General features: G+C 35.5%; 1 protein-coding gene across 15 annotated transcripts in view; it reads right to left on the bottom strand.

Moving 5' to 3' along the window:
- Positions 1-12,176, bottom strand: part of LOC145263693 (5'-AMP-activated protein kinase subunit gamma-1-like) — an 812,476-nt gene that overhangs the window by 304,420 nt on the left and 495,880 nt on the right. Inside the window, exon 1 of one of the 15 annotated variants that reach the window (XM_080120628.1) lies at positions 1,123-1,307. The exons of the other annotated variants lie outside the window; for them this stretch is intronic. Coding sequence (XP_079976754.1) covers positions 1,123-1,206 — 84 coding nt within the window. The 5' untranslated portion in view covers positions 1,207-1,307. Of the gene's footprint in view, positions 1-1,122; positions 1,308-12,176 lie in introns of those variants that run through there. 15 annotated transcript variants of the gene reach the window in all.

The following is a 12,176-nucleotide window of genomic DNA, read 5'->3' as shown; positions in this document are numbered from 1 at the left end:
CTTAAAAAATTAGATTCTACTTTTATAGGCGGTTAAATGGGAAAAAACTTGATGGAAATAAGAAAATTAAAATAGAACAAAAATACAAAGAAGTTATTTTAAATTTTATAGTTTCTCATGTAAATTAAACGTAAAATTATTCCTCTTTTCTGTTCCATTTTAACACATAAGGACAGTTAACCATTTTTTCCTTTGCTATGGGAGATAGATCCTGTGTTTATTTAAAAAAAAAAGAAGAAAAAAAATTGAGGAGAGGGAGTTTACGTTTAGTAAATGTAAACTCCCCCTCCTCAATTTTTAACCGTGTAGTTTACGATCTTGTCACTCAACTTAAAGTTAGGAAAAAAAAAAAGAAAAAAAAAAAAGAAAAAAAGGTTAACTGCCCTAAAAATTTAGAATAGCCCTGGAATGGAGTTTTAATATTTTACGTTATATTTATCAACCAAACTCATTCGTTACTCTAAATTATAAAATAATCTTTTTTTGAAGGGGAGGAGGGGGTCAAGTTTCCAGGGTATCCACAATTCAAACGTAATTGCTTAAAAAAAATAGAATCTCATTTTTGGCGGTGGGTGAGTGGAATTCAGTTGCTAATATGCGTTCGTATTCAATAACGCTACGTCTTTTGGTTAGTAAATAAAAGAAAATGGTTATTTTGAAGTTTTCAGCTTTAAAATGGTTGTTATTGAAACAACATAGTTTTAACCAAATTAATCTTAGTTTTATAACAATTTGGTTCAATTTAATAATTTTATTACCAATAATTGTTTTGAATATTAAATTTATGGTGCTAGTGCAGGCAGAGAGTGATCAGCGCTATTTTTTTTAAATCGTATTCCCAAGTTTAATTGAAGTTTTATGTTTTTTTTTTATTCAATTGTAAGGTTGAAGTAGTAGGTACAAAACACCCTCCCCATGTTAAGAATGGCTTTTTAAATAACGTTATTATTTACGTCCGGATCACTCTCTGCACTAGTACCTAAATTATTAATTGGACCAAATTGTCATGAAGCTATAACTAATTTAACTAATATTGTTTCAATGGCAGCCATCTTAAAGCTGAAATGTTCAAGATAAGCAAGAAAACAAATAAACAAAACAGAAAAAAAAAAAAAAACTTACTGGCGAATTAGCAGGCATCCTTGGTCCACAACCACACAAACATCGGCACAATAAATGACATAAACAAGTCCGTAATTTCTTCATTTAAATAAGTTTTTTTTTATAAGTTTAAATAGTAGTAGTTTTTACTTAACTTAATTATAAAAAAAAAACGATTAGTTTTATTTTGAAGTATAAATAAATAAATAAATAAATAAAATGTATCTATGTATATAACAATATTAATAGCAACAAAAACAACCACCCCGCAAAAGAGATTGTTCTATTTTTTTCTTCCTTCGTCTTAAGTTTTACTAACTCGATTGCCCATTAAGAAACTATGTTGGTAACAGAAAGGAATACTATCCCTAATACGTTAGGACTAACTAAAAGAAAAACATAAACGCTTTCAGAGGGCAAACCATATAGAACGAGTCTTAAAAAAAAAAAAAAAAGGCGTTCGATTTTGGTTTAAAAAACGAGAGTACGACAAGAATTAATTATCATCAGATGTTCGAGTATTTATTTTGTTGTCAGTGGGGGAGATCAGGAACTCCAACTCCACCTGTTTTTACCAATGAGCGATCGCCAGTAATGAATCGTGCAAGAACTCCTAGCGAGTAAATAAATAAATAATAATAGTTTATGAGAAAGGGGGGGAGAAGGGGGGGAGAAGTGGGGGGGAAGAAGTGGGGGGGATATGCTTATGGCAAATAAACTACACAGAAATGTTCATGTTTCGTCCTCAAAGGAAATCACCTGACCAAACGCCACAGTCACGTATTGAGCACTGTAAAAGTAAATACTGAAATATATACACACGCAATATATATTACCGTATAATAAAATAATGTGTGTACATGAAATAATAAGTTGTATATATATATTTTAGGTATAGTTTTATTTGATGTTCATAAATATTCCACAAATAAACCTTACAGTATTTATATTAAAGTGTAAAAGTGCTCACATACTTGCACACATTCAAATGAATGGATCCCTATGCAATTGGCAGTCCACGAGGACAGACTTATGCATAAGCTCGTTTTTATGCGTGTGTATGTGTGCGTGGTTTTGGGGGATTCAGCTTCCCAAAAGGGCACTCTGGATTGGGATAATTTTTAAAACATTGCCTTGGTCGACAAGGATTTCTCCTTCACTGCCGAAGGACAGAAAAAGCGTAACACTGAGCAGACACTAAACTTTGATTATAGCCAGGGAAGACTTGTTATTCAAGAAAATAACAAGATAGATATTTAAATATAAACGAACTCACAGTAAACTTGAAATAATTTTGTTATTTATATATGACTACCCAGTTCTATGAAGTTTTACGGTAATTTAAAATAATTATATTCACTATATAAAGAGTTAACTTAATGTTTTTTTAAAACTTTTTCTATCGTGCGTGTGTATGTGTATGTTTTTCTTTGTTTTTTTTTTTTTACATTAATATTTTTTTCTAAAATTGGTTGGAGACAAGTTGACATTTTGTGGTGGAGAATCGATCGCCCGGGTGGCTTTTTTTTCCTTTTTCTTTTTAATGTAACTCTTCGAACTTTTTTCGGTAAATATTCCGTGTTGTTGCTTTTGCGAGTCACCGCGACTTCCTTCTTCCAAGGGAAATGAGGTTTTGAAAAGTTTTTCGACGGCCACTTGCTTCAGGTATTCAGCGATATTACTGTTAAAGGTTAGGGACGAAACGCTTTCGAGGGACCAGGTGCAAAGGGAACAACAAAAACAAGAGGAACGATGCACAAGAAAAAGGCGGCGGTAAACAGCACTGGAATGAGAGACAATTTTTTCCATAACTCCCTTCGAGAGCGACCGAAATATGAGCGAGTATTCGTGAAACTAAAGTTGTAGAGAAAGCAAGGAAGGAGGCGGGGGGTGAGAGCAATAGTCGCGGTGATGAGGTGGTTGGGAAGGGGCACAGCAACCAGTGTTCAATCTATTTTTTATTCTATTTTTTCTATTAGAACTCTAATGATGAGAGGGTTAGAGAGAGGGAGAAAGCGGTAGAGAGGGAGATGTAGAAAAAGAGGGAGAGAGAGATAGAGAAAGAGGTAGAGAGGGAGATGTAGAAAAAGAGGTAGAGAGGGAGATGTAGAAAAAGAGGTAGAGAGGGAGATGTAGAAAAAGAGGGAGAGAGAGAGAGAGGGAGAGAGAGATAGAGAAAGAGGGAGAGAAAGAGGGAGAGGTAGAGAAAGAGGGAGAAAGAGCAAGAGAAAGCGAGAAACAGACTGAGAAAGGGTGAAAGAGAGGCTGCGCGCGATGGAGAGAGGCAGAAGTGGGGGGCAACCGCAAGAGACTCAGAAAGCCAAGTAAAAGAGAGGAGGGGGGGGGGTCGAAAATAGAAAAAAAAAAAAAGGAGGAAAAGGAACAACAATAAAAAAAGGTGACTTCGTCAAAAGAATTTTTTTTGTTGCTCTCCACATTATTATAATTAAGTAATTAACTATAATAATAGTAGTAGTAATAATAGTAATAATGATGGTGATAACTAAAAGACAACTAGTAGGAAGTGATAACAGACCATATATATATATATATATATATATATATATATATATATATATATATATATATATATATATATATATCGAACATTATGAATTTTAGAACATAGTAGCTAGTTGTAAAGAGACCAAATGCGGGCTGTAGTTATTTTAATTTACTTTCATGTCAAAGGAGTAAAAACTGGGTGGCAGGCAGCTCTACCTAAAAATGTATATACCTTAGTTTTTTTAAAATTTTAACAATAAGTATTAGAAATCAATTGATAAACATTGCTCAAATTTCAATTTATTTCGGGTTATTTTAAAGAGTTTTCAAGACCCTAATATGAGCATAACATCCCATTTGAAAGGAGGCATATTTTAGTAATACAGTAATACACAGCCGAACTGTTTCGCTGTATCATATCTCTCCAGTGACGCCAGACAAGCTACTGCCACAAGCGGGGATCGAAATGCGATCGTCTAGACGACAGTCGGTGCTTATAATTTTGGTTATTGCTAAGGCAGATGAAAACAATGATAAACGTTGTCAAATGCTGGGGAAGCTCCATTTGTTTATACAAAGAGCATTACTTTTATACGCTAATGACAGTTTATTTCACTTAACAGTAAGTAAAATTCACGAAAAAAAGTGTGGGGGGCATATTTTAATCATCCACAGATAGGCTATTTTGCTGTATCACAACTCTTCAGTGCGGCTAGACAAGTTTTTTCTACGAATTCTTGAAAGAAAGAGAGATAGAGAGAGGAAGAAAGAAAGAAAGAGAAATAGAGAAAGAGGAAGAAAGAAAGACGAAGAGAGATAGAGAGACAAAGAAAGAAAGATACTAAGAGGGGGAGAGAGATTATGCTGATCAGAGCTTAACATTATTTACTATTAACTGCCCCCCATTATGTTCCTATTTACAATGCCTCCTCACGGGACAGAGTTAGACACCAGGGTCGTTTTTTAACGTGGACAAAAGGAACAAAAATAAAAATTGTCTCAGTCGTGAAGGATTTCTCCTCCACTGACAGAGAACAAGAAATTGAAGTGCAGCATCTGAAGAACAGATACTACACTTTGATCTTGTCCCCCCCCTTTATGTTAGGCTTGAAACCGACGGTACCAATGTTTTTCTGACCTTCTGTACAGTTTTGAATAAATATTAAGTTCTTATATTGAAATTTTTCTTTGTAAATGAGCACTTTGATGGAATTCTTTCTCAAAAACAGTGAACACACACACACACACACACACACACACACACACACACATAATTATTATTTATTTGTTTATTTAAAAAATTTTTTTTGGCGAATTAGCCCATCGGGCAAATTATTCCTCGTAACATAATATCCAGAATGAAACGCGGAATATTCTGTGTAGCTTAATTGGCATATATATTTTCATACCTAGCTCTACCTATCTATTGAGCACTGTTAAAGTAAATACTGAAAAATTTAAGCATAAAATTATATCTTCGTATATTAATTTATGTGATTAAATGAATTATATATATATATATATATATATATATAGTAATTTATAAAATATATATGGCGATTAAGCTACACTGAATATTCTGCGTTTCATCCAACTATAGGATTCATCATGCTTATGCGCATAAGCCTGACGAATCCTATAGTTGGATGAAACGCAGAATATTCAGTGTAGCTTAATCGCCATATATATTTTATAAATTACTAACTAGCTCTACCTACGTATTGAGCACTTTTGAAGTAAATACTTAAAGTTTACGCATAAATCTATACTTTCGTATATTAAATTTATGCGAATAAATGTAGTTATATATATATATATATATATATATATATATGATAATGTAGTTCAAATTTCGTCTGTGTTTGTTTACAATATAATGTCAACTAATATTTGGGCTTGGCGATGAATGCTACGGAAACTCACTTCTGATTAATGTTTAGTTTTAGAATATGCAAACAAAGAAATGATTTGTGATGATTTTAAATGGTATTTCTTCTTTTACCGTAAATTGAATTCATTAATAAGGAAAAAACTAAAATATAATGGTTAGGTACACCCGGGCCTGAACACAGGACCATTCGATCTGTACTGAGCTATTCCAGATGTCAACAAATCTGTTTTTTTCTTTTTTTTCTAAGAAGAAATCATTTGTTGATATTTTATTATCTCCCTTACCGGTGCAACCTAAAATATTCCCCGGTAAAAATTCCTTTTAATCTATAAAACAGAAAGACTTTTTAGGATCGGATTTCTTTCTAATTTCTGATACTTATCCGACGAATTTCTGTACAAAACATATCTATCTATGCCAGACATATAAATTACTTCTGTGTAAAATTTTCAAAAGATAGGCTTCGTCGTTTCGGAACCTATAAGGAAAGACCCCCCCCCCACAAAGTAGAGATTTGATTAAAATTGGGCCATTCTTTTACCTTGTGTTGACAAAAACAACATTTACACGTTGGTTTACAGAGAGGAGTCTCCCGGGGGGTCGGGGTGTATTGATTACCGGTGCAGAACAAGAAAGAAGGGCCAACATGTCGTTTGTGCAAGTTGCGTCATAGCTATTGTGTCACTTTTCAGATTTCATTAGCAAAGACTTAACAACCGCTGTCTTCATCTTCCTTTTCTTGTTATCTCTTACACTCCTCTCTCTCTTCCACACTACCGAACTATTAATAAAAAAAAAATTCTTTTCTGTATGCAGTTTGTCTGAAAAAAAAAAGAACACTTAGAAATAATACCTGTCAATACATACCTTGTGGGGAGAGTGGATCATATTTTGCCCAATTTAATCCGACACCGGATATTGTTTCTTTGGTATTTTTTGAGTTGTAGTCAGTCAGTCAGTCAGTCACACACTGTCTCTCTCTCACACACTTTTTATTTAATTAACTAACAGGATTACTTGGCGTTTTCCGTGACAACAATGTAACTTCTATCTCTTTCTCACCCATTTACCCCTACCCTTTTTCTCTCCTCTACCCAGCCCATTCCTCTCTCTGGACATTCACATACAAGCAACTCTATTATATAGATTCATCGAGGAACGAGTCGGTATAAGGGAACTTCTTGATAAATGACGTTACTTTAATTTAATACATAAAATGGCTAAAAAAAAACAAAAAACAACTGACCTCTCCCATGGCGATAACTGCACCAGTCTAGGGTCAAAGAATGAATGGTTTATTTATCTAAATTTTAGATATTATTCATCGAGGGCAACGCTAATCAAGAATATACGAATTTGTGGGCCTTTGTTTTATAATTTTTTACTTTTAGCTGCACATACATGTACAGACAACTGATCTTTAGATAGCAGCAGGACTATCCGTTGCCTGGAGCAAAAGTGTAATATATTTCTATAAAAACTTATCTCTATGAGGGGCGTGCAATAATTAATGCCCCTGACCCACTTTCCATAGTAGTAGAGCAACGGAACTTGGCACAGTTATTAGTCTTTCTCTACATAGGAACCACATAGAGTTATCCATTTCTCCCATCGTTTGATGCAGCTCTGGAATCGTTTTTGTAGAACACTCCAGGTTGGTCGTTCAACCACGATGTGACTTCAGAAATCAAGGCTGCATCATCCGAGAAACGCTTTCCTTTCAAAAACAACTTCATGGCTGGGAAGAAGTGAAAGTCAGAGGGTGCAAGGTCAGGAGAGTAGGGAGGATGGGGAAGGATTTCACAGCCACATGCCCGTGCTTCTGATCTGGCTACATGTGAGGTGTGGACCGGAGCGTTGTCCTGCAGGAGGAGGGTACCTTTGCTGATCTTGCCCCACCTCTTGATTTTGATAGCTTCCCTTAATTTCCTCAAAAGTGAAGCATAATAGGCTCCTGTAATTGTGGTACCCTTTGCCAGGAAATCTGTCATCACTACTCCGTCCGGGTCCCAGAAGACTGTGAGCATGAACTTGCCAGTGAAAGGCTGCACCCTTGCCTTCTTTGGAGGTGGTGAGTCCAAGTGCTTCCACTGCATTAACTGGGCTTTGGTCTCTGGATCATAGTGATGGACCCAGATTTCATCCTGTGCAATCAGTCTTTTGAAAAACTTTGACTCATCTTCTTGGCACATCTCCAAATTCATCCTCGAGCACTCGATGCGTTCTTGCTTCTGGAATGGTGTGAGCAACCTAGGAATCCATCTGGCAGACACCTTATGCATATGCAAATAGTCATGAATGATAGTTTCCACAGACCCTGTACTAATCTTGAAATCTTGGGCTATTTGGCGAATAGTAATGCACCGATCTTCCAAAATGGCAGCCTCAACTTGACGGACAGATGCCTCATCAATGGCAGAAGTGGGGGCGACCAGGTCTGAGAGCTGTTTCCACAGACTTCCGGCCATGTTTGAATTCACGATGCTAGCGTTTTACAAGGTCATATGATGGGACATTATCACCATAAGTTTCTTTCATTTCATCAAAAGTCTCCTGTGGTGTGCGTCCTTTCAAATACAAAGACCGGATCACTGCTCGACATTCAACAGGCTCCATTTCACACCTGACTCAGTTCAAACACCTGTAAAACAGAAACCACAATTAGTTCAGAGCTGTAATTTGCCACAGAACCCATAGAGATATAAATCATTGTACATGCAAAATTTCAGCTAGATCAGACAACTGGAAGTGGGTCAGGGGCATTACTTATTGCACGCCCCTAGTACTTATCCCTCTCTCTATCCTACTTTCACATCTTCCATTTTATTCCTCCCTCTCACCAATCCCCTCTTTCTCCTCCACTCAGCCTGTTCTTCTCTAACTAGACATACGCACGAACCACTCTCTCATATATAATAGATATCTCTAGAAATGAGTCCACATTTTTTTTTCAAAATTAGCACATAAACACTAGATAAAAAAAAAAAAAAAAACCGATCCTGCCTGACAAAACTAGCCGAATTGACCTCCAACAGAATGAATCAATTTTTCTAAAATTTAGACATTATTTGTCCAGAGCAAAAATGTTTTGTGGCTTTTATTTAAATTTTTTTTTTTTTTTTCTTACTTTTAGGTAGAAACACATCTGAATTTTTTAGATGAAAATTGGTTATTCATATTAATCGGACTACTATTCTCAACTTGAGTGTCATTTTCATTACGTTTGAGTCGATGTAACCTCCGACCATCTTCAGGTGTATTTGGTCGAAATCGGGAATGTTTCTGTTGAACTTGGAAATTAGGATAGAATTCTGAATGGAACTTTTTATTTACTTCACAGGGGTAGTGTGCTCTTCTTCCGTCAAAAGTAAGTAAGGGTCTCATTCACAATTCTGTCTGAATTCCCGAGTTATACAGAAACATTTCCGAGTTCGACCAGATAGACCTGAAGAAGGTTGGAGGTTACATCGACCGAAACGTGAAAATGGCAAACAAGATGAGGACAGTAGTTCGATGAATCCAAATAATACAAACACAGACGTTTTTCCTTTATATTATAACTAGGGCTATGACAAGAGAATATTCTTTTCATTGTTTTGACTCTCGAGTATATATCCGACATCAATCGAGAACCACATCACTATCTAAAAACATAAGATATTAACTGATATACACTCGAGAGTCAAAGTAATGAAAAGAATATTCTAGCCCTAATAATAAATAATAATTTGCATTTGGATTATTCGGACTACTATTTTCATCTTGGGTGTTATTCACACAAAGTTTCAGTCAATATAACTCTCTCGATCTTCTCCAGATGTTTGTTGTTGACCTCAGGAATCTGTATGGAATTTTGAACAGAGTGCTTTATTTAATCCATAGGAATATCTTGCGTTCATTCCTTCAGCCATGACTGGGCCGAGGTCTTAAGTAATGTGTAATTGCATTCTTTTATTGGCTTATTGTTTCTAGTTGTGTTACTCCTTATATTGTTCAATCTAACAGTGTCACTTGCTGTGATAATCAGCCCCTTTGTATGGTTATTTATTTTCCAATTCTTTTTTGTATCTTTAGTCTTTCTTTCTTTTCACGTGGAATTGATCAGTATCATCTTTCGGTTGCATTGCGCATGCTCAATTAGCTTCATATTCTTTTGATCAATATACCGGTTCCTCTTATTTTCCAGCCTATAAATGGACCAGAATTGAACCATCAACCTCCAGATTGTCAGTTAAAAGTGATTATTAGTACTGTTATCGATTGTGCAAAGACCCTTGAAATTTCCTTAAAACAGGGAACTACATTATTATCTTTTATAACGTGAAAAACAGAGAAATCAAAAAATAATAGAAATGGTTAAGTGGGGTTCAAAGCTTAGAGCAGGAGTACACAGGAGTCTTCATGGATTCTCAAGAAACATTGAGTATACATCGTGAAGCTTAAAGATTATAAATTTACAAAGGTTTATTATCTCTGCCAAGAAAGTTATGTTTTCGGTCGAGTTTATCACTATAAGTCTTTGTCTACAGTTTTGCGTCCACATCGCATGACCAATCATTACCAAACTTTGTCAAAATATCTGTCGTGGTCTAAATTAGAACTGATTTAATTTATGAATATGTAGTCATCCACATACAGACCGTTTCGCTATATCACAGCATCAGTGCTGTGAGACTGATTGAACCTACAACTATCTAGTGGATAGTTGGCAGTTTTAACATTTGGCCCATGAGATCAGTACTCATAAACGACCTCATCAAATGCCCATTTATAAAGAAACTTGCCCAGCGCTTTTACAGTGCTCCACCTGCTTGTTTATTTGCAAATAAAATGAGAGCTTCACATATTATATATAAGTTTGGTGGTTAAATTTTAAATTCTGAAACAATATATAGACACATATTCGATTTAAGAATTTATTGTTTGACAAAAGGAATATAAAGAAGGGGTTAAGTTAATTGCTTTAATCCATGGATTTTCAATAATGGCTCATATCATCAGAGGAAATGAAATGCGGTTAGCAAAATGTTCAGCTGGATGCTTATTTTGCTATTCAGCACAATTATTGAAAATAGTTTTCTGAGTCAATGTGGATAATTATATGGAAAAAATTATACGAAAAGAGAAGTTGATACAACCTGGGCAATCCATTATCGGAAGGGGTACAATGTTTTTCGGGGTTATAAATCCAGGTGGGCAGAAAATATGTCCAGGGGAGAAGGTAATATTCCCATATAGCGAAAGCGTATTGCTCCTTATTGATTTTTCGAAAAGTATACGGGGCAGCCTTATTCGTTGGTGCATTGAGTGTGTGTTCGTTGATCTAGTCCAAAAGCTTTCTCGGTGTTAACAAAGTGTATCCGATGTTGGGTGGATATACCATTCCATTGTAATTATCCCCGTGAGTAATAGAGTTTGAGCATTGAGTTATGTATGCAATGGACCTCGAAATCAATAGTATGGGTAGCAAAATAGCAAAATAATCCGGGAGATGATATTCAGAACGGTGCGTTGAATGATTTGCTTCTGGTGTGAGTCCCGGTAAAAAGATAGTTCGCTTTCTTGTTGATAGTGGGTGAGGGAAACCTTTTAGATGAGAGAAAGAGAATAGTGGGGTGAACTAGAAAGGGTAAAGAGAGAGGGGAGGAGGGTTACAATTAGGCGAGCATACAGTTGCTAAATGGAATTTTTTTTGGGGGGGGGATTTTTATTTTAGTATTCTTTAAAAGGGTTGACCTCTTGATTTTAAGTTCAAATGGGAAGTGGATATTCTTGTGATTTTCAATGGGAGTGTGTGTGATATGGGATGGGTGTGCTGTTTTTGCTGTGCGGATGGGTAAGCGGGTGAGGTGGTCTGAAATTTTGGAATGCTTGGAAGGTTACTTATTTAAGTGAGTTTAAGGTTGGGTTCTTTTAATTTTGAATGTATATTTAAAGGTAACTTGATTAATTGAGATACAGTTAGTTTATTACGCTTGTTGTCGTAGTGTGATCTGGTTTAATTAAGTTTATTTAAATTTTATTTAAAGTGCATATATTTCTGTTTGAAGGCGATCTATAGATGAGTTTGTTTTGCTGTTCGTTGGGTTGGAATTGATGTTTGAGTGAGTGCTTTATATACTGTGGTTAATTAGCTATTTTTATAATGGGGAGATTTGATTTAAATGCAGGGCTGGGTGTGGGATTACCCAAACGTGGTTGAGTTTAACTATTTATATAATAATTACTTGTATATCCAACTGTCAAACCTAAACATAAGTGCAGATACAAGCACATATATACCCACAGACATACATACACACGTACATATACATACCCATATACATAGTATACACATATGCACAAACACTGATCCATACCATGCATACATAAATACAGACCTATATACACACGGATCCTTATACTAATGCACATGTGTACTCAATTACATATATACACATCATAACGCATACACGCAAGCACACATATTAGAAAAGGGAACTACCTATACAGCCGGGCGTGCATGCATGCGCGTGTACTCTAGTGTACAACTGCGCCCATATGCACGGCTGAACATCGCTATAGTCAAGTATAGTCTATATATATATATATATATATATATATTAGCTTGCACTCTTAAACACGAACATTCTTAGAAGCAACTGGTTGTTGTTTTTCTGACTTTTCCAACCGCCAAGAA

The sequence above is a fragment of the Euprymna scolopes genome, chromosome 39, assembly GCF_053919585.1.
Source record: "Euprymna scolopes isolate OS-2025 chromosome 39, ASM5391958v1, whole genome shotgun sequence".
In the NCBI taxonomy this organism is placed as follows: Eukaryota; Metazoa; Mollusca; class Cephalopoda; order Sepiida; family Sepiolidae; genus Euprymna; species Euprymna scolopes.
The sequence above is the reverse complement of the archived record's forward strand: the minus strand, read 5'-3'. Positions and strand labels throughout refer to the sequence as shown.